At 41.0% G+C, this 24187-nt stretch overlaps 1 protein-coding gene across 1 annotated transcript in view; it reads left to right on the top strand.

Moving 5' to 3' along the window:
* Positions 1–24187, top strand: part of MAPKAPK5 (MAPK activated protein kinase 5) — a 1432063-nt gene that overhangs the window by 837397 nt on the left and 570479 nt on the right. The window contains exon 10 of the mRNA XM_044068618.1: positions 6433–6553. Within this exon, the coding sequence (XP_043924553.1) occupies positions 6433–6553 (121 nt within the window). The remainder of the gene's footprint in view (positions 1–6432; positions 6554–24187) is intronic.

Here is a 24187-nt window from a genome sequence, read left to right as displayed (position 1 = left end):
TGTTCCTGCTCTTGCTGCCATCAGAGTTGAGAAATCAGATAAGTACCCCATTGGGGAACCTTTCAGTCCTTTTTTCTTTATTGTATTGCCTGTTCATGTCATCCAGAAGGACAAGTGTACCTGCAGCTGGCAGATTCCTCACAAGGATGCCCATGATCAGTATCTCTTCTGTTTAGGAAGGTTGCATGACTACAAAGCCTGTCCAATGTGTCAGGCATTTGTGCCCAGAAATTATGTAGTCGTTTGCATGCGCAAAACCTATACTTAGAAAATCAAAGGTTAAAACAGATTGCGTTAGGGATGAAGGGTTCATCCGACATACCTATTCAACTGCCGAAGAAGGCCACAGCTTCACGGCCTATTATTACCACTGCGCGTCTAGCATCCAACCCTCAGCCCTTGGCTGATGTTGGCCTGGTAGAGGAATCAGAATCCACTGCATTGGATATAACAGGTACCTATATGGAAGCCACACAATCTCACGCAAAGGGCACGTCCATAGAGGCTGTTCTGAAGTCAGTCTCCGACCCTGGGGGGAACCATTGATTGCAATAGGCCTGTCAGATTCTTCCTGTCCTTTACAGACTCAAGATTCCAGACCTTCCCCCCTTCAGATGCCAGCAGTGCTCCTTAAAAATAAAGAAAAAAGGAAGTACCTAGGTCAGCAGCATCACCTTCTGCCTTAAGTAGATATTCCTGGCTCTGCTTATAGCCCTTCCTGATGACTTTAGGACAAAGCTTATTGATGCACCCTGGGCAATTCAGCCTTGTTTGGCAGACCTCTTTAAGTCACTACAGCAAAAAGGGAAAGAAATGCAGGATTTGAAACACCTGCTTGTTTCTCTCATACCAAAATTTCAAAGAAACTACCCGGCTAAAACTCAGTTCATAATGAAGCACTCTCGTCCTGCAGCTCCTTCCAGAACTAGAAAACCCACTAGGAAGCCCCCCTCCAGCTAAAGCTTCACTATTCCTCTAGCCAGAGACCGCCCTGTCAAGATAGGGCAGGTAGCATCTGACTACCTGCCTACCTTGCCCCCATCACCTCCTCCCTCTCTACCTCTGTCACTTTGTCTTTCTCACTGCCTCCCTGTGTGGACTCGCATCACATCAGACAAATGGGTCCTGTCGATCCTTCAGAATGGTTACTTCATGTCCTGGCTCACCCCCCCCCCCCCCAGAATGAAAGGGCAGCCCAAAGCCCCCAACACAACAGTTGCACCTCCTGCAGCCTTTGTTGCAACCACTGCTGGCCCAGGGCACCATCGAATCTGTGCCCCCAGATGCAAAAGGAAAAGGTTTCTACACCAGGATTTTCCTGGTTCCCAGAAAAGACAGACCATGGAGGCCAATTCTAGACCTTTCCTGTCTCAGCCTTTTCGTAAAGGTCCCTACCTTCAGGGTGTTGACCTTGCCTTCCCTCTTCCCACAAGGGTTCATGGCCACCTTAGATATAAAGGATGCTTATCTACACATCCCCATAAAGCCCAGTCAGGAAATACCTGAGATTCTTGGTGGGGATTTCTCAGTTTCAGTTCTCTGCCTTGCCCTTTGGGGTTTCCACTGCTCCCAGGGTTTTCACCAAATGCTTGGCTCCAGTGATTGCTTACTGCATGACAAAGGAAATCCAAGTATTCCCTTATCTGCTTGACCTGCTAATCCGGGCAGGCAACAAGAGACCCTCCTGCTACACCTGGTTCTGTCCCTCGTATGGACCCTGGGATTCCAGATACATTTCCAAAAATCCCCCCTGGAACCTACACAAGACATTGTCTTCCTGGGGTGCCGAATTCCCACAGACCTTATAAAAGCCTACCTCCCCCCACAAAAGATGCAGATCTTGACAGAACATCTGGGCCTTCAATCTACAAAAATATCAGCAAGACAGTACCTCAGACTCCTGGGCTACATGGCAGCCACTATCCCCATGTTACCATTAGCAAGACTGCATATGAGAAAGTTACAATGGTATATTCAGTCATTCCAGACCCAACACTCCCATCCTCTGAGGTACAGGGTTCCCCTCCTCCTATGTCTCAAAAAGGAAATCCAGTGGTTGCTGGCACACGCGACCCACAATCCAGGTCTCCCCCTCCAACCACTTCTACCCACACAGGTCATACACACAGATGCCTCAGACTTGGGCTGGGGAGCAACTCTTAGCCATCGAAGGGTGCAGGGCCTGTGGCCAAAGCCTCACAAACTAGAACATATCAGTGTTCGAGAGATGAGGGCAATTCTTCTGGCCCTTCAGGCCTTCCTGCCTTACCTCCAGCAAGGTCCATTGAAGATTTTCACAGACAACAACACAGTCCTGTGGTGTCTCAACAAACAGGGAGGGACCAGGTCATACGTAGTTTTCAGGCTGGCCCTTCTAGTATGGAAACCAGCCTCCTCACAGGGAGTGACCCTGTAGGCTGTCTATATTCCTTCTATCCACAACTGCCAGGCAGACTATCTGAGCAGAACCATCACAAACAACCATGAATGGATGTTTCACATGGATGTCTTCCTGGGTCTGGTCCACCTGTGGGGTATACCTCAAATAGACCTGTTTGCCTCCTCCATCAACAGGCAACTTCCTGGCTTTTGCACCAGGATACCAGACCTGCAGGCACTGGCAACAGATGCCTTCTCAATCTCCTGGAAGGGGAAATATCTGTATGCATTCCCCCCGCTTCCCACTCATTCAGTAGGCCCTGCTGAAAGTCCAGCAGGATAGACCAAAAATCTTGTTGATGACTCTTTACTAGCCCATACGGCACTGGTTCCCTCTACTTCTGCAGTTGTACAAGTTACCCCCCAGAGTGGACCTTTTCACACAGCACAAGGCCCCAGATACACCCACAGTGGCATTTACTGCACCTCACCCTGTGGTTGATAGGATTCTTATCCCCTTCAGACACCTTTACAATGAGGATGTGCTCAATCCCCTGCAGGAGGCCAGCAAACCAAATACAAGAAAATCCTACCTTTCAAAGTGGAAAAAATGTTCTATATGATATCAAAAAAAGACAGTTGGACCCACTTGCAAGTGCGACCCCTCTAGTCCTGTCTTACTTGTGTGAGCTACTGCAGACAGGTTTGGCTTATTCTTCCATTAAAACTCACTTGTCTGCAATTTCAACATGCCTCCCTCTGGGTCCCCCTCTGGCATCCAGACTTCCAGCTAAGCTTTTCCTCACAGGAGTGCATCTCCCCCACCATGGGATCTTAACTATGTTTTGGAAAAGCTTACGCTTCCTCCATTTGAACCAGCAGACAAAGCCTCCCTAAAACATTGTACTTAGAAAACTATTATTAGTAGCTTTGACCTCAGCAGAAGAGTATCAGAGCTACAAGCCCTTATGACCATTCCTCTTTTCCAGTTTTCCACGATGAAAGGGTTATTCTTAAAACTAACCCTTCCTTCATGCCCAAAGTGGTGAATGACCTGTCCCTCAATCAGGCCATGCACCAACCTACCTTCTCCTCTAACCCACAGGGGGACAGTGAGACAGTACTTCACTCCCTGGATTTTCACAGACGCCTCTGGTATTATCTGCATAAATTCAAGTCCATCAGACAGGCCGACCAACTTTTCATCTCCTTTCACCCCAGGACCCTGGGGAAGGCAGTGACCAAACAGACCATCTCTGTCTGGATTTCCAAGGCCATCACCTTCTGCTACCAGTACCATGGAAAATTTCTGCAAGGTACTGTTAAAGCACACTCCACCAGGGCTGTGGCCTCCTCTGGAGCCTTTTTCAAGGGTCTGTATATCTCCACCATTCTCGAAGCAGCTACTTGGTCATCAGTACACACCTTTACTAAGCATTACAAAACTAGACCACATTTCTAGAGCTAGGGCAGGGTTTGCCAGGGCTATACTTCACAGATTCCAGGAGACAGCCTCTAGACCACCTCCCCATTCACAGTGAGATTTGGCACTCACCCATATGTGGAGTACTGCAACATGGGAATAGGAGGACATAGAAAAGTTGAGTAAAATCTTACCATAACCATAGATGTCCTTCTCTTCCATGTTGCAGTATACGTTCCCACCTCCTTCCTCTCCTGTTAGGTTTGCATTTCCCTTTCTGGGTGGCGTAGGACTGGAATTGCCCTTCTAGGACTGGTTCTGACTGGGACTTTCAGTTCTGAGGGCTTGTGCGTGCAGACGTCACTTTTATGGCCCACGTTCCTTGAGCCACGTCAGACATCCCACGCACCATTTAGGGACTGAAAACTTTTGCATACTGGCCGGCTGTACGCGAATCAAGATGAGTAAACCCATATTGAAATACTGCAACATGGAAGAGTAGGATATCTATGGTTATGGTAAGATTTTACACAACTTCTCTTTGTGTGTAGAATGTTTGTGAGTGTGTTTTGGAGGTCTCTGCTGTTTAGGTAAGTCTTTACTGAGGACCTCTGCATAGGTGGATATGTGTTGTGCTTGGCTATGTGATGTGAGTGGTGTGGTGTTTGTGCTGGCAATCTCCTCTCTGTCAGGAGTACTAACTGTGGAGCGAGAGAGCATGGATTCCAGGTTACTGATGTAGATGTATTTCTTGCAAGTAGAAGATTTATGTGCTAGGAGAAGAGAGCTGTCAGTAAATATGAGGCACGAGAAAGTGATGGGAAATGTCCATACATAGTGTTCTGAATACTTGGGCAGACTTATGGAGAGAAAGTTTTGGTGACGGTTTGTCCAGAAGAGTGTAGGCCACAAAAACCTTAAATGTAAAGTAATTTGCCCGAAGCACAAGTGTTAAAACCAAAGCAAAGATGCTTAGAGTAACAGATTAATCAGGCTACTAACAAGAAGTAATAAATGCAGCAGAATAAAAGCACTTGAACACTTAAGAGCATGCAGCAAAAATAAGGCAATAAAGTAGCTGTATAAAAGGATTTGAATTTCATTGCAATTCTCAACTTCCTGGATTATTCCCTGAATATATTAGCCTTGCTCTTGTTCTTTGTATACTGCAGATACTCGTAAATATTCATTGCATTTATTATCTTGAACTTTATTTTGTTTAGAATTGTACTCTTTCTACAACTGTAATCTTTTGTTTAAGTATCTGTCGTAAATTCTTGGCTAGGCTTATAAGGGTCTCAGGGCCAATAGCCTAGTATCATCCTATATACCTGTAATGCATTCTTATTTGAGGTCACCTTCTGTTTTCAATGAATGCCGAAACATGTTTACCTGTGGCATTGGTTGTGGCTGTATAGTCTGTTTGAACCAGTCCATCTGTCTGATTAACAAATAATTTTTGTTTTTATTTAGTTTTTGCACGTGCTAGAACTACTTGAGGGAAGTCTAGTCTCCGTCTCCATAGCAGATTACTGCATGACTAAGTACAGAAAGGAGTGGAAAGTCTAAAGAAGTAGTAGACATGTCTAGACAAGAGGAAGCAATACATTATTTTTGACCAGTGTGTTTGGCAAGGTAGAATATTAAATACCCTGGGATTGGTCAAATAGGGATATGATTGTGATCAGATAAGGAAAATAACTATTTCTCAACATCTTTTATTTGGTTAATGAAGAACTGACAGATTAGGTTTTTAAAGAACTGGGTTGCAAAAGAAATGACTAAAATCTTGTTTCCTCTTACAGTTGTTTATGTAACCAGTACCCTTAGTTATCAAGACATTAGTTTTGAATTGATATTTAGGAGAAACTTGACATCAGAAAATGTGTTTTTTGGCAGAAAGAGGAAGAGTTTTTTACCAAGCTGAATATATGATTTGTGACTGGCACATGGTGTCTGCTTACTGAAAATGGTTGCCAACTTTAAAGAAAACTATGCCTTATATTACTATGTTTTAGAAATTTACATTGCTTGCATATGTTTAACTGCAAACTCCTCACCAGTCACTGTTAAAAGCTACTTTTTGGTTAGTAGACAATGAGTGCTTCTAAGTCTGTGCAGTGTTTTCAGTGATGCCTTAGCTGTGTCATTTGTATGCAAACATGTTTTTTTTTTTTTTTCGAAATAAAGTGCTTTGCATATGCTTTTGAGAAAATAGTGTAAAATGCAGTAATGTGAGCTTAGCTACCTTTTCCAAGTTGCGTATGCTTACAGGCACACTGTAGATGTTACAAAGTTTAGGAGTAATTTTTGTATTAGCAGGAAGTGCTATTTGCAAGACTAGCTCTTTTGTAGAAGTGCTTGTTAGGACAGAGGAGAATGCACTACTTGTTATTATCTGTCGATTTTTTATTTAAGTCTCTGTTTAATTTTCAGTGCAAGAAAATGCAAAAAATTGGCTTTTATATAGTGTCACTTAGTAGTGTTTGTTAGTATTTTTCATACTAGGATCGTTTCTGTTTATAAGTATTTCACATATAACAACTGAACTATCTACTAAGTGGTTGTGGTTTTAGGTTATAGCCTATTCATGGTAAAGGCTACTTAAGACTTGCTTTTTATTCTCTTAGGCTGCTGAAGGTGAAACCTGAAGAACGCTTGAGTATTGAAGGAGTTTTGCTACATCCATGGTTAAACTGCACAGAGGCTCTAGATAACGTTCTACCATCAGCACAGATGATGATGGACAAGGTTTAATAATGATTCTCTTAGTAGATGTTAGGAATGCTGGTAATGTAACTGTTTAGAAGGCTGATAGCTGAAAATGTTAATGTTGTACAAATACCAGTCTTACTTCAGTTGAAAGGTAATTTTCTAGAGCTTCACTCAGCAATTCTGGCCATGGAACTCCATTGTTAACCACATGGACTTGATGGAAGCTGTTTTCTTTTTATATTTTTAATACTGCTTGTTAGTGGTTATCCTTGGCACTGCTTGTCATCAACGTTACTTGTCGTGTAAAGGTAGACATTACCCATTCCTTCTTTGCTTTTTAATGTCATTGACCTTCTTCATCTTGTGTCTGTGGAAGGTTTTATTTTCACTCTGTACAGCATTCCCTTTAGTTCGATTTTTGTCCCTGTTAGCCCTAAGAACGCCAGGAAGAAGATTACATCACTGCTGATCACTTAAGCAGCTCAAGTGGCTTGAACTCCCTCATCTTCTTTTCTTTAATCAACTTACCTTCACCCACAAAATACTCTATCAATCAGAAAAAAACCTGTGGTCAAAGATATCATTCAGCCGTATTCCTCCTCAGGACCCCTTCGCTCCGGCAACAAACTACTACTGCACACCACCAAAGCTAATGATTTAGCAGGTGAATCACTTTTTTCCAACTGCATCTCCAAACACTGGAATAATCTACTTAACTCACTTGTAACGAACTCCTCAACACTTCAATTTAAAAAACATCTAAAAATGCACCTTATTAACACTTGGCTTTGCACCTACAACTCCCCTGGATAACCTATTCCTCCTTTTCACTCTATTTTTCATTACTCATATTCTGTTAGCATGATCTACCAGTAATGGTAGTTTCACTTTAACTGTACATAATCATTTGTATACCTCCGCTAAATGTAAACAACCATTTTATGTAAATTACTGTTGCTCTACTTATTGTGTCTGAAACCACTATCTTGTATGTATTTGCTTCTCACTTGGCTGTATTTGTTTCTCTATTGTATGTGTTACTCTTGGAGATTTTTTCCCTGGGCCTCTGATGAAAAAGGACCTGTGTCCAGTCGGACTTTCCCAGTAAAGAAATGTAAAATAAATAAAATAAATAAAAATAAATAATAAATTGCTGCCAGCAGTTATGTAAGAATCATGAGGTCCAGTCATGGACTCTGTGATAGAAAATTCATTTTCCTACCATGTGATATTGAAAATGGGCAGTACAAGAAATTCCTGGTGGAGAAGTAGGTAATTGTAGCCATACACTAAGATGTCCCCTGTTTTTTTATCATGTTAACCAGGTTCACTGGTTTTAGGCCAAAGAATAACTCATCCATATAAAACACAGAGCAAAGAATATTTTTCCCTGACTCTTTGGCTTACTTCTTGCAGGCATTGCTCTCTTGTTAGAGGTATGCTTTATTGGCTGCTTTATCACTAGCACTCTCTTTTTCTTGTATCTTCATTCCTGTAAGCCATTTGTCACTAGTGCTGCCATTTATTTGTGAAAATTGTAAGCTGTAAACTTGATGGTCATGGACCTTGATTGCATGAGAAGCTGCTAGGCTATTTATGGCTGACAGTCGTCACCTTGAATGCACACACTAGTTTTAGGTAGTGTACCCATTCCAGCTTTTTAGATGTTGTTGAATTCTACTTCACCAGTGTCATATTTGACTGTCGCTAGCTTTAGTAAGTGGTCTGTAGATTATACTCTAATAACAGACAATGATGCCATAATAGGTTCTTTAATACTTTGTAAAACATTCTGGACCAAAGCATGCAACACAGTGCCTCAAAGCTCAAACACAGCATCATGACAAAAATGAACCCCAAACAAGTGTCGTGGAGGCAGTCTTCTGCCCTTACCTCTTGGTGAGGTTGCCATACTGCCAGGGACATGATATTTTATTGCTTGGGATGATTACCACACCATTTATAATGTTGTGCTCGAACTGTGTGATGCATTGTTATGGGCTTTGTTCTATAGTACCACAACTACTGAATCACTTCACATGCATGATTTCTGACTATGTGTCATTCATGAGTTAGGTGAAATACAATATTGGAAAGGAATGGGTGGATATTACTTTGGCTTAATTTGTTGGAAGAGATCTCGGTAACACATTGCTTAACTTTTCCACCTATCAAAAGATGCTTCCTCTTAGTCTTGAGGAAGTGGACTTCATTCATGTGAATTACTGCAGATGGTAAAAATGTTTTCAAAAGAAATCATATTTCCTGGAGATGTCAAAGTCTTCCCTTTAAGGTTGTATATCTCATCTTTCCAGCCACAAGAAAGTGTCAGCTAGACCCTGAGTCACATGCAAGATTTATTGTGCCTCTCAGAATATGTTGAAGTTTGCTGTCTGAAATAAATTATTTTAATGCCAGTAATGCAGTCTAGCAACAGTATTTGACTTTTAGTTGTGAATTTAGTTCCTTTGGGCAAACAGTCAACTAAGGTGGATCTTTGTGGTTAGAATGTAGTAGTCTTCTAGTTTTGCCTGTAAAATTACCCTGTAATGATCTTGGGTTACTCTTTAGACTGTTTCATATGGCTTTCAAAGCAGGGGCTTCATAGGTCCCCTTCAAGGTGACTGCCTGCAAAAGTAGCTTGTGTTTTGTTTTCAAAGTGCAGGTCATTACACATCTTCAAATCTGGGATAAAAATCCCACTAATCTTTGTAGTTTCTGTACTGGAATTCTTCTTAAAGTACTTAAATCCACAAAATGTTCCTGATTTTTAAAGGAATTGGTAGACCCAAACAGCTACATCCTTCATTGCTTACAGCCATGATTGCATCCTGCTATTTATCATCTTAAGAACCAAAGAGCAATCAACATAGCACATTGCTGTACTGCTTTACTCTTTATTTAATCTCTCCTATCATCATAGAGTGGCTATCTTTGTTATTGCAGGGTTTTGGACAACTGTGACAGGAGGAGGGAAGAAGATATCTTTCAATTGAGTTTGACTCCTTTGGTAACTGCTGAGAGATTTCCACTGCATGTCATCCAATTATTCTCTCTAACAGAAGATCTGTTCCTCCTTTAGAAGATGTCTGCTGTGATAATGTCCCATTTACATTGAGAGCTGGTGCTGTGAGCCTTTCTTAGTTGCTAGAAAAAAATAGAGGTAACATGCATGCCACAGCTGAAGTCGGAAATATATTCCTTGGTGTGATTTTTGTGGATGCTGAACCATACAGAATAGATTTTGATGCTTATCTTAAAGTTTCCTTGTTGCAGGAACTTTCTGTGGTTCGTTTGCTATAGATGCAACAGTGTCCTTTTTTGAGTATTGCTCTTTCATTGTCTTCTGCATCAATTATTATTATTATTGCCAACAATTTAATTTTGTTGATAACACCTTTACCATTGATTACTTTTGATCTGACTTTAGACGCCTTCTGGAGTCTCTGACTTGGGATTTGCTCACCTTGTTATCTCCAGCTCATTATTGTTCTGATTTTTTGTGCTTGTAAAGCCTGTACATCATTGGGATACCTTGTGTTTTCAATTGCCTTATTAGGAGGGTTTCCCCACTCTTTGTGACACCAGTTTCAGTTCCTGTTTTTTTTTTCTTGCTGATCAAATAGTTCAGCTCTCTAACTTAATGGTTATCATGGTACAATTTTCAGGCTTGACGCTTAAAATGCCAAAACCTTCTAAATGTATTTGCAGTCATCTGTTCTATATTATCTGCACTGCTGCTGCCTTTAATGAATAGAGAAGGGAGTATGTTATGAAGCATTATCGTGAGGGCCAGCTTCTCAATATGGACACCTGCAGGAGAGAAAGAAAGTGGTTTGAAGTGTGAATCAACTCCTTGATAGTGTCCGTGGAAGACTTTCAGTATAGATACCCACAGAAAGGTCCCCACTGATTTTGGACTGGTGCAAACCAATGGCAGAAGGTAGTACAACTGCAGGCCAAACATTGGTCAATGTCTTATTCTGCAAAGTACATTCAAAAGGCAGTCACCACCCTGTAGTTTCTACTTAACTAGCTAATGTATGAGGTCACATCCATTTTCTACTGAAGATATGATCACTGGAAGTACATTCCCCCACCCAAATAATGTCCTTTATTCATGGCTGTCCAGTTAGTTTTGAGAAGACTGTCATTTGCCCTTCTGCATCATTTGGGAAAACCCTGATGTTAGACTTGCCTGCATTGTTTGATATTTGGTGGACTTGTTGTCCTGTTGAACTCCAGTGCAAACCCTTGGATAATTCATTTTGATGCCGTCAGAAAGTATCATATAGGCCTCCTATGACAAGGTCCTGCTTCCAGCATGCATTTTTCCTGCACTTTGATGGATTGCAATAACATGTGGCACTTGTCTGTCTCACACACACATTGCTTTACAGTCTGGGTGAGCTCAGACCACTTTCATTGGCAGCTAAGTGTAGGCAAGATCTCCCTTTCACTGTTTCACTTGGGACTAGGACTCTGATGATCAAGCTGCCCTTATCCTGGCATCAGAGAAGGAAGATGAGAGTTTCCCTTTCTACAAGCTTAGAAGACCCTCAGTACTATGAATATAAAACCACCAAGCAGCAAAAGAAAACACACCAGACTACAAAGCCAGCGGAAAAGATGCCACAAATCTTGTTTTAAGTAATTTATTCACACCGAATAACACTCTGGCACCTCGGCACAACCTTCCTGGAGTTACAAAATATTCAGCACCATACATCCATATATGTACACACATGTATTCAATTAAATATAATTAATTAAACAATCATCTAATCAGTTATCCATCAATTAAAAAGATAATATATACATTTTAAAGAAACACCCTCCAGTTACATTCATTATTTAAACCTTCTGGAGATAGTGTATTACATTTTAAAATTGGAGATAGTGTATTACATTTTAAAATATATAAAGTTTCTTTATACAATAATTTATTTTTTATTAAACCTTCATCTATTTCTGAAATATGTTCCAAAATGCAGGCTTTTAACAGTGAAAAGTCACTATTGTGACAAGTATAAAAATGTAAAGCTATAGGGCTCATAGCATTATTATTTTTTATATCCCTGGTATGTTCTTGTAGCCGTAGCTTAAATATTCTTTTAGTCTCCCCGTATAAAACACATTACAGGGGCAAGATAATGCATATATTACTGACTTAGTCATACATGAAAAAACAGAAGTGGAGCAGAATTTTACACCATTAATTCTTCCAAAGCATATAATGATATTTGGGCAGACTGAGCACCTTCCACAAGGGAAGGTGCCAAATTCAGAAAGTTGTAGATTTAACTCTTCACCTGGTGAAACAAAACCATTGTGTACCACCATATCTTTGACATTTCTACTTCTTTTAAATGAAATATTAGGAGTTCTACAAAGATTTGTTTTACACTTTCCATATTAATTAAGTAGGGCCAATAATATGTAATAGCATCAATAATTCTCTCACTTAAGATGGTATATACAGTAACAAAATAAACTTTTGTACACTCCTGCACTACATTAAATTCTCTATTATTATTTCTGTTATTCACTAAAGGCCTATTATGAAATTAATTAATATCAATTATTTTATAAAGGGCATCTAAAATAACCTTTCCATCATACCCCGTTTGCTTAAAGTTAATACATGCTTTTACTATTTCCTTTTCTAAACCCATTTCATCATTACACAATCTACTTACTCTCAATAATTCTTTATAAGTTAACTCTTTTAAAGTATGTGGTGGATGTCAACTATTACTGTCCAAGATATTATAATTTCCAGTTCCTTTTCTATGTATATTAGTTATTATATTATTATTTCTAATAGTCAAAGTGACAACTAGATAGTTAACTGTTCTTCCTATCTGTAAGCCATCAAATTTTACCTGAAAACGATTTACATTTAAATCATTAATAAACTGAGAGGCTATTTCACCACCCCCTTTATATAAAAAAATAAAATCATCTGTATATCTACAGTATAAAACAACATAACTATTAAAAAAATTTAATCTATACAAAAACTCAACTTCAAAAAGGTACATAAACGGTTAGCATACATGGGTGCAAAGGATGCACCCATGGCAGTACCCTGTACTTAATGGTAAATGAGCTTATTAAATTAAAAAAAAAATGTTTGTTAAACAAAAGTGTAATAATTCCATGACATAATTGCTAACAGGGCTATCACCCAAGAAAAACCTAAGAGCTTCCATACCTAACTCGTGAGTGATATTTATATAGAGACTTTTTACATCTATAACTACCCAATAATGTTCTTCATCACATTTAACATTCTTTATTTTATCCCAAAAATGAAAAGTATCTTTGATGTAAGAATTTAACTTAACTACATAGTTCAAAAGGTAGGAGTGTAAAAAAATTCCCATATTGTGCAGGAAATAATTCTGTGCTGCTACTATAGGTCTGCCTGGGGGGGGGCTCACATTTTTATGTGTCTTTGGCAGACACTAGAAATTGGCCACTGAACTTCCTTCTGTATTGAATTTATATTGGACATCTTGTCTTGTAAAATAACCCAATCATAGACCTTTAGCTACTAATTCTTTAAAGTTCATTGTAGCTTGATAAAAAAAATCACTATTTAGTGCCCTATATACTTGGCCATCAGATAAATGGTCCATACACATTTTCAGGTATTGCTTCCAATGCATAATAACAATTTTCCTATCTTTATCTGAAGGTTTTATAATTATGTCTGATATCTTACATAAATTTAATAAAGAGTGCCATTCATTCTTACTCATATTACACAAAATATTTTTTTCTCAGAAGAAAAATCCTTCAGAATTTTCTCTAGTGCAAAATTAAGCATCTAAGAAAATTGCAAAATCACCTGAATATTAAATGAAGGTATAAGAGTGCTAGTATAAGTAACCATTTCAGTATTTAAAGTGCAATATGCATTAACATTTTCAGCTGTTTCAAATGAAGAATCACATGAAAAGAAATCTAACAATTCATCTTCACTTGCAGATACACTTTCTTCATTAACTAACATACTTCCACTATTAGATTCATAATAATTAACCAAATGTAATTTTCTTATTAACTTAAACACTTCTGCTTTATTAAAATGTGCTCTAGGTAGAGCTGTTGGTATAAACATTAAACCATATTTTAAAACAGATATTTCAGTTTCACTTAAATCAACCCCAGATAAATTCACAATGCAGTTATTCAAATCACATATTTTTGTACTGTTAACTACTGTGCTAATATGTTTTAAATTAATATTTAGTCCTTTTATTTTGCTGTTTGAACTGTTGAAAGTCTCTATTACCTTCATACCATCACTTAAAGCTGTTTTGTTGATTTTAGCCATTCTGTTGTCTTCCCTGTTATTTCCCTTGGCCCCAAAACATATTATTTATATAATTAGGTTGTTGTGGAGCAGGCAAAAATGGATAATCTGTATTTTCATTATCCGAGCCTGCCGAAGTATTAGTTCCGTCTGTAGAAGCAAAAGAGACATTATGTCATCTCTTGGATCTAACAGAAGCATTTTTAAAGCCTCTAGTACCATTCTTGAAAGCCAGTCCCGAGTTATATTGTCTAATGTCTCTTTGCAACTTATTGATTTTTCGTTGTATAATTTCACTAGAGTTTTCTTTTAACTTGATATTTAAAGAACATAACAGTTGTTCAAATTTAGAGCCACCCAACTGCCCAGATAATTCATCACAAGCAGTTGCCCTTATCCTGGCATCAGAGAAGGAAGATGAGACTTTCCCTTTCTACAAGCTTAGAAGACCCTCAGTAATATAAAGTCTGCAGTAGACTAGCCGTAACTCTTTGATTTCCCAGAATTTGGGCAAGAATAATAAGGAACCTTGTATTGTCCCTCAGTGTAATTGCCCTTGAAGATGCCATTTGTGTAACCTGGAAGAATCTGGATTCAGTACCTTCTGCTCCTGAGAAGTCAAATACTCTGAATAACCCCCAAGAGAGTAGAGTGGCATTCTGACAGAGCATTCCAGGGCACTCTTCTGTCTGATGTCTTTGGCCCATTACAGGCTCCAGAGACCATATCAGCTTTCCACTTATCACCTGATGAATCTATGGCTATAAATGGTGGGAGCAGCAGGACCTTCTCTTCTGCCATCTTTGGACTTGGATGTCTTTATTACTTGTTTCGCCTTTCTAGATTTCTGTCCTTACTAGTGGAGCAGGCTCTGGAGAAGGTAACATAGCTTCCCGAAACACCTTCAGAAAAGATCATTGTAAGAGTTGATCATAACAGTTAGGTTGTCACCCAACTACCTTGCTTTTTGCTGACTGGATTATTTATTCATTTATTTATGTATGTATGTATGTATTTATTAATTAACAATCACTTCTGCTGTCTCAGTGGTGACATACACCAATCTTGTAGTAAAATTCCATGGCTTCACAGCTCAGGAGACGCACATCTACAGCATCATTAGGGCTTACTCCTGTACTCCTCTGTGCTCACAGAGCTTCATATCCTACTTCAGTTCTGGAGTTACTTTACCTCCATTGATCTTAACAGTTTTGTACTTTTGATAAATATATTTTTATTTATTCTGATGATGTTCTTCATCTCACATTGCTGCAGTCCTAACACTTGGGTAGTCCGCTGTCCCTCGGTCGGCCCGAATATCAGAGTATAAGGCTGACGTCGGTCAAGGCGCATTTGACTGACATCAGAACGTCAGGGTACAAATGCGCATGACCGACGTCATATCCTCAGTCTTTTTTGCCGCATGGTCCGATGCAGAAGCAGTGTTGCAAGTGCCGTTCGGCGTTCTGAAATTTTTCGAATTCGGAGTTTCAGACCGAAGTCAGAGTTGGTTAAGTACCCGTTGGGAATATTTTGGTTTTTCTTGCCTCAGTGGTTTACCGGATGTCAGAAAAAGTGAATAACTGTATTTCTTGTGGGAAACAGATACCGCATAGGGATTACCATAATTTGTGTATACCTTGTTTGGGACCTGAGCACGACGTTGTTGGGTGTCGCTTTTGTGCTAGGTTCAATAAACGCACTATAAAGCGTAGGTTGGATTGTGCCAGGTTGGTCTTTGGGAAGCGGTGCAATTACAATATGCCGTCGGATACTCCGACGCCGGCTTCCTCAAAGAAGCGCAAGGACAAGGCAGTTAAACCTAGGTTAGAGGAGTCGTCCGAACCGGACGCCGGTTCTTTAGAGGCGTCAGTGGAACCGGTGGTTCCGACGGAGGCCTCTCTGGAGTCCCAGGGAGAAACTTTGGTTTTACAGGATGTGGCCTCCCAGGAGGCAGGTCAGGCTGTAGGGGCTTCTCAGATAACTTTACTCCCCTCCCTTCCTAAGGTGTCTAGGCCCTCTCTTTCTGCTTCCAAGGCTTCTCCTAGAAGCAGGTCTAGTTTAGCTTCTGTGGGTGTCACTCCTAGTTCTTCAGGTTCTGTGCCCAAGAAGCACATGCTTAAAATGGCAGAAGATTTAATTACTTTAATTAGAGGCTCTATGCCCCCTCCGGATAAGAGGCCTAGGATGGAACCGGTGTTGGGGGATTATGATCATGCTTCGGATGTGTCTGAGTCTTCGGCTGAAGACTTGCAGGAGTATTCTCATTTTTCTGATTCTGATGGGGATGATTCTACTCCTTCTGCTTCTCCTCCTGAGGATTTTTCTTTTTCAGAGACCCTTCACTCCATGAGAGAGCATTTTAAATGGGAAGGTCAGGACTTCTCTGACTCCAGGAAAAGGCTTAGGGAATTTTTGTTTTTACCCCAGCATAGGCCTTTGGCTATACCTCCTGTTCTGAATGTGGTGGAAGATGTGTTTGCTGAGGCTTCTCTTAATCCTGATTCTTTGCCTCCTGCTCCTGTTAAACCAGATAGGTATTACAGGGTGCCTGAAGCTCATAAGTATCTTTTTAAGTGTCCTAGGGCAGACCCAGAAACTGTTAGCCAGGGGCCTAAGGGTGTTAAGGCTTCTGTTGTCAAGAATCCGGTTCCTGCAGATAAAGAGGCCAGGGCCTTGGATAGATGGGGAAAGAAAGTTTATACTTCTTCCACTCTAGCCATGAGAGCTTTGAATTGCCAGTTTCACATGTTGAAATATCAAAATTATCTCCTTTCACAGTTGAAATCTAAGGTTGATGCTCTGGCGGAAGGTATTGATTGTAAAGAGTTACAAGATTTAGTGCATGTTTCTGAACAGGTGGGTAAGCATTCTTTGCAATGTGGTTTTGATGCTGTACAGGCCTCATCTAGGGTGGCTGCCACTGGGTCAGTTCTTCGCAGGCATGTCTGGCTGAGGGATCAAAATTTATCTGACCATGTTGAAACTAGGATTTTGGATGCCCCTTTGCAATCTGATGTCTTGTTTGGTTCTCCTGTTGAGGCAGTTTTAAAGAAAATGGAAGACAAGGCTAAGTCTATGCAGACTGTTAAAGATTTTTTGCAGGTTCAGCCTCCAAAGTTTAGTAGAAATTGGCCTACTAAGGGGTGGACGTATCCTTCTTATGATTCCCAGTCTAGGGGTAGATCTAGACGTGGCAGGGGCAGAGGTCAGGGCTCTTTCAGGCCTAGAACAGGGAGTTCTCCTACACAGTCTTCGGGTGAGGGCAGGGGTCAGTCCTTTCGTAAACAGACCCAATGACCTACCTTTTCAGCTGCCAGAACCTTCTCGCCTGGCAGCACCTTTGGGAGGAAGGTTGGCACTTTTCAAAGAAAATTGGAGTTTGATTACCCAAGACAGATGGGTATTGGATATCATACATCACGGTTACAGGTTTTATTTCCATACCTTGCCTCCTTTCAAAGGCATGCCAGACATTCCTCCTCAACAAAGAATAGAGGCTCACAAGCAAATTTCTCTGTTACTCCAAATAGGGGCCATACAGCCGGTTCCTATGCCAGAAAGGGGCCTGGGATTTTATTCTCGCCTGTTCCTTGTACCAAAAAAGGGGAACACGTGGAGACCAATTTTGGATTTATCTATCCTCAACACTTATCTGGACATTCCCAAGTTCAAAATGTTGACGTTACAACAGCTTTTACCTCTGCTGGGCAAGGATCACTGGATGGTAACTTTGGATCTCAAGGAGGCTTACCTTCATGTTCCTATCAGGCTAAGTTGCAGGAAGTATCTGCGTTTTCGGACTGGGACTTCTCACTATCAGTTCTCTGCATTGCCCTTTGGCTTATCTACTGCCCAGAGTATTTACGAAAGTTCTGGCTCCAGTGATAGCTTTCTTCAGGCTAAAAGGAATACAAATCTATCCTTATTTGGACGATTGCCTGATTCTGGCTCAAGGAAGGGACGAGCTTCTTCATCATTTGGAATATGTGATAGCAGTGCTAAGATGCCTAGGGTATTCTGTGAACGAAATAAAGTCCAGTCTAGTACCCTCTCAAGACATGTGCTTTCTGGGTGTAAGACTGAATACAGCATCCCAGATGGCCTTTCTAACCCCGGACAAACAAAAGAATCTTTCCCTTTACTTCCATCATCTATCTCTTCAGTCCGGGCTGACTGCAAGGACAGTCCTTCAAGCCTTAGGGTTCATGGCATCTTGTATTCTGGTGCTTCCCAATGCCAAACTGCATATGAGGAAGTTGCAATGGTATCTCAAAAATGTATGGACACAGCACTGCCAGGATCTGGACACTGTCATTCAAATAATACCTTGCATTCAAAAGGAATTTTTGTGGTGGGCTCAGGAATGTCACCTAAACAAGGGACTCTCTGTGACCCGGCCAGAGGCGAGTCAAATTTTAACGACAGATGCCTCAGACAAAGCTTGGGGAGCTCATCTAAACGGAAAGTGGATACAAGACAAGTGGCCTGTCAGACTACAGCATCTACATATCAACTTGAAGGAGATGTTAGCAGTCCAGTTTGCATTAATAGCTTTCAAGGATTTACTTCTTCCAGGGCAGGTGTTGATTCTAACAGACAACACAACTGTCATGTGGTACATCAACAAGCAAGGGGGAACACATTCTTATCCTCTATGCAGGCAAGCAATGATTTTGTGGGAGACTGCTCTCAGTTTACAACTAAGTCTTCAGGCAAGGTTTCTGCCGGGAGCACAGAACTCCTTAGCAGATGTGTTAAGCAGACAAATCATGGATCCCCACGAGTGGAAACTGGATCTTCATGTATTTCAGAAATTGACAGTGTCCTGGGGAACTCCAGACATAGATCTGTTTGCTTCTCCACTAAACCACCAGCTGCCAAAGTTTTGCACGAAGAGGTTTCATCCCACAGCTTGGAAAGTGGATGCTCTTTCTTTCAGTTGGAAAAATCTTCATGTGTATGCCTTTCCACCTCTGCCTCTCCTCCCAAAGGTACTTCTGAAGGTCAGACAGGACAAGCCAAGGATGATTTTGATAGCTCCAGATTGGCCTCGACAGCACTGGTACCCATTACTGAGAAGTCTAGTACGGAAACCTCCATGGCCTTTGCCTTTGATTCCACATCTGTTGTCCCAGGAGGACAGTCATTTGCTCAATGTCAAACTTCACTCTCTTCACCTAACAGCCTGGCATATTCTGTTTTAAATCATAGAGGGTCTCAACTTCCACAACAAGTTTTGAATGTGATTTTGGAAGCTAGAAGGCCTAGTACAAGGAAAGTGTACGCAGATAAATGGAAGAGATTTTTGTTTTGGAGTGCAGCTAAGGATTTGGATGTTTCTGAGCCTGATTTAAGTGTGGCTCTTCAATATCTTACTGAGTTATTGGACAAAGGTTTGTCCTTCTCTTCTATTAAGATTCATGCTGCAGCAATTTCAGCTCACTACGACTGTGACCCACCATTGTTTTCTCATCCTTTGTTCAAGCAATTTCTTAGAGGGGCAAAGAATATAAGACCCCACGAAGGGCTCCTACTCCTGCTTGGGATCTCAATTTTGTGTTGGAGAAACTCACTCTACAACCTTTTGAGCCTGCAGCTACTGCTGAGTTGAAATATTTGTCATGGAAGACTGCGTTTTGTTGGCCATTACCTCTGCAAGAAGGGTTTCTGAATTGCAGGCCCTTATGGCAGTTGAGCCTTTCTTAATTTTCCATAAGGATAGGGTATCTTTACGTACTAATCCTTCCTTTATGCCTAAAGTGGTTTCTAGTGTGGCTTTAAACCAAACTATTCATTTGCCTACTTTTTATGCAAATCCCCAAAATAAAGGGGAAAAGATTTTGCACACTTTAGATGTACACAGGCAGTTGCGATATTATTTGGACAGAACTAAAGGGTTCAGACAATCTCAGCAGTTATTAGTTTCTTTTGCTTTGTGCTCTCAGGGCAAGCCCGTGTCAAAACAAACTATTTCTAAGTGGATTGGATTTTGCATTGCTTTCTGTTATTCCCATCATGGCAAAGAGATTCCAGCTGGGATTAGGCCTCATTCCACTAGGGCTACTGCCACTTCAACAGCTTTTTTGAGGGGGGTGGCAACTAAGGATATTTTGGAGGCAGCCACTTGGAGTTCAGTGCATACCTTTTCTAGGCATTACCACCTTCCACTGTACTCTAAATCCAGGGCTGGTTTTGCCACTGCTGTGTTGCAGGGCATTTTGGCAGCTCCTGCTTCGTTATAGTTTAGCCATCCTCCCTTACCTCTGCTTTGGGATTCTACCCAAGTGTTAGGACTGCAGCAATGTGAGATGAAGAACATAGTACAGTTTTGTACCTACCATAAATGTAGATGTTCAAGATCCACATTGCTGCAGTCCAATTTACCCTCCCTCCTTCCCCTCTGTAGTTTGAGGTGGTTGTGTGGGTTGGGTTATCCATCTGAGGTATATTGTATATATTGCACATATTTTTGGTATTAGGCTGGTTGGTTGTTTAGTTGTTGTCTATGGGTTTGCACCTTTCTTTTTAGGGTCTTCTGACATCTGGGGCAAGAAAAGACTGAGGATATGACGTCGGTCATGCGCATTTGTACCCTGACGTTCTGATGTCAGTCAAATGCGCCTTGACCGACGTCAGCCTTATACTCTGATATTCGGGCCGACCGAGGGACAGCGGACTACCCAAGTGTTAGGACTGCAGCAATGTGGATCTTCGAACATCTACATTTATGGTAGGTACAAAACTGTACTTTTACCACTTTTGATTATTGATTTGTGTAGCTGTATTTCCCTGTTAAAGTATTCATGGGTTTGTAGATTATACCATGGCAGTTGATCGGATAGATTATTTGTAGTCTAACCCTCACAAACTCAACTACTTACTCCCCCATTCCATGAGGGATAGAAGGGCCAGTCCTGGGATGAGTTTACAGTTACTCATCAAAGGGTTAGGGAGCTGCTTCACTCAGTATAAAGGGGGATGTCTGTTCCAGATGACAGGAATGCTTTGGTATTACTTTGCTTTTTGCTGACTGGATTATTATTTTTTTATCCCACCAATTGGTTCTGTTTATTGTGGTGCAGGTTTAGATCTTTTCAGTAGGTGTTACAGGTTTTACAATTGTGTAGGAAATCACACATGACGGGGTCATTTTAAGTCTTGTAGGCAAAGGGGAAACTTCACCCCTTTGGAAGGTCTGTGGAAGATGGAAAAGAGAGTGAGAATACTTTTAAGACCATCTGTATAATTTAAGGAAATTTTGCCCTTGATTCTTTTGGCAAAGGAGTGCCATGGTTTTTCATGTTGAGTCACATGTTTGGACGGATATATACCAAAGGGAGCATAGTACTCTATTACTGGCCTAATGAGGGTGCAGGAGTAGAAGTAGAATAACTTCTTTGGAGCTAGAAGATGTACCTTTGATGATTAGTTGGGCTAGCTTGAAAGATTTTTCTCACAACAGTGGATAATATGGTGGTGAAAGAAAAGCTCATTCTATACAAAAAATGTCATTTTTTGGGGGGGGGGGGTTTATGTGGTATACACATGGCAGCTTTTGTTTCCCAAAAGACACAGCATTACATTTTCTAGTATTTAGCCTTAGGCTGTGGTCCAGACACTATAGACTTGTACATGTTAGGCCCTCTTGGAAGATCTAAGATTCCCGTGGAGATGATGATAGCTTCAAAATTGAATTGGAATTATCTGTAAAATTGACCAGCTACAGACTGTTAACACTAGCTTTAATCTCAGGAGGCAAGTAACAAATAGAAGTGTCTGTTGCCACCGATCCCTAACAAGCCTTTTAAAGAAAGTGTGTTCCTGGTCTTGGTTGATTGGATTCTGTCAGTGAGTCACTTTGCTTTTCCATGGATTATGTAAGGGTTTTCATTTAGTATGATTAGTTTGTAGATTATGCCAAAATGTCGAATGGTATTTGATGGACTTTGCCAGCTCATGGTTAATAGGTTCATAGATAAGTACTAGGCTAGCTGCCATTGTGAGCCATTTTAAGCCTAGTCCGTTTCCCTCGAAGTTGAGAATCAAACCCTCTAATCTCTGAAGTAAACACTTTGGTCATTATGCCAACCCCCAAACCTTGGTGTGTACTGATTTGTCCCATCCAATGCGTCAGTGGCTTTTTGAAAAAAGTAGGCAGGAAATTCCTTTTACATAACCACAATGGCTTCAGTCAGGGAATTGAAAGCTGCCAGTATTGTTGTTTGAGTTCCATAATGATGGGCTTTTTTACTTTACAAGCAAGGCTTATAAAGCTTGTTGTTCTGTAGTTACCAGGATTAGTGGTGGGATACACTACTTCTCACCTCCAGCACAATTCCATTTGTAAGCCTGAGGTTAAACAAATATAGTAGTGAGTTGGTGAGACTTTGCTTAAAACTGATAAAGCAGCCAGGAACATTATCTGAACCCAGAGAAGTAGTGTTCTTAGTTTTAAACAATTCCCTTAAGGCCTGCTCCTGGGTGGTCTCTGGGGTAAGAGCAGCACTTGTTTACTGACTGGTCACCTTTTGTCATGGGGGAGAGTAAAGTCTGAGTTACATTTTCCATTAGTGTGGTTTCTCTGCCCTCAGGGGCTGTGTAAATGGCATACTGTATCAGTTCATTGCAGTGCTGAATATTGTTTATAAGGTTTTAAACACTGAAAAAAGCTTTAGGGTTGTTCCTTACAGAGGTGGCAATTTTCATTTCATAATTTTCCTTGGAGGATTTCATTTTTGTTCCTATGTTCTTTGTTTAACCTCATAGGTTCTCTTTTGGTTTATGAGACGTCCAGTTTATTTGTTGGGACAATTTTTTTTTCTTTAGTTGTATATTTTTCTACTTTGGTTTCACCATCCTAAGTTTGCCATCCTGTTTGTGTGTGATAGAAACCATCTGGCTCCTCAAGGAGAGGGGGTTCTCAAATTGCAATAGAGCTAGCTGCAGTAGATTTGCCTTTGAAAAATCTGTAAAAAGACCGTAGGGTTTGTGAGCAAGCTGGGTTTAGCCCTCATGGTAAATACCATTGAACAGTGCTCAGATTTGAACAGTGATGAAGTAATTATAGTTGTAAAGCATGCATGTGCTGTATTTGAGAACTATTTGTAGTATGTCTGAGCCCCTAGTTTGGGAGTGCAGTTATCTAATGTAGAGTGTTTGCAGTGAGTTAATCTAAGAAGTACTGTGCATACTGGACCTCGCCAAGGCCGTCGACACCATCCCCCACTCTGGAATCATAGATAAACTTACTAAACTGGGCACTATTCACTACGTCACTTGATGGGTTGCCAACTGACTTACTGACAGAACCCACACTGTAAAAGTAGCCAACTCAAAATCCAGCTCCAGACAAGTGGAGTACCTCAGGGTTCAGTCCTGGGACCGCTCTTGTTTGGCATCTACTTCTCTGAAGTACAGGCCAGCACTAAGGTACTCTGGCTAACCAAGTTCACAGATGACTGCAAACTAGGAGCCATTATCGAATCCCCAAATTATGTGGATATTCTACAAAAGGACCTTACAAAAACAGATACTTGGTGCCAGAGCCATGAGCTCAAGCTCAATGCCAAGAAATGTATAGTTATCCCCTTTGGGAAAAACCATGTACCCATGTATTACCACATAAGTGGCAGTACACTAAACACTGAAAGTGTGATAACGGACTTTGGGACACAGGTGGACAGTGGTCTCACCTTTGATAACCACATTACCACAACAGTTAGGAAATCCTTCTATGTGGCACACCTCATCACTAAGGGCTTTTCATCCAGAAAAAAGGAGGTCATTGTCCCACTGTACTCATCCCTTGTTAGACCCATTATAGAGTACAATGCCCCATTTGGTATGTACTTCACAAGACATCTGCAACAACTGGAAAGGCCACAGAAATACCTCACTAAAAGAATCACAGGCCTAAAGCAGATGCCCTATACTGAACATCTAAAAAACTCCAGCTATACTCTGTCGCATATCGCCTACTCAAAGGTGATCTCTGCTTAACATACAAGGCCATGTCAAACCCAGAGGTGTTGGACATGCTACACTTAAAGAAATCCCAATCCCTCCGAGCCACACGCTCCAGGGATCTAAACCTGATCATCACAATGAATAAAACATGTTGGAGGGATATGTTCCTGACCCAGAGACTCCCCATACTCTGGAATAGACTGCCCATACATGTCAAGCTGAACGCCTCTTTGGCCCTCTTCAAAAGGAACCTTGATGATTGGATGGGAGATAGGAAATTTACCCCAGGGATCATGTCAGTCACCCTGCTAGACAGGGGACCAAGGAAGTAAATATTCTGGGAAGAAATTACCAGGGAATTGTTATGGCTATGCTTG

Source organism: Protopterus annectens, chromosome 4.part0 (assembly GCF_019279795.1).
Source record: "Protopterus annectens isolate FY-2018-M chromosome 4.part0, PAN1.0, whole genome shotgun sequence".
NCBI classification, from domain to species: Eukaryota; Metazoa; Chordata; order Ceratodontiformes; family Protopteridae; genus Protopterus; species Protopterus annectens.
This window is presented reverse-complemented; position numbering and strand designations above follow the sequence as displayed.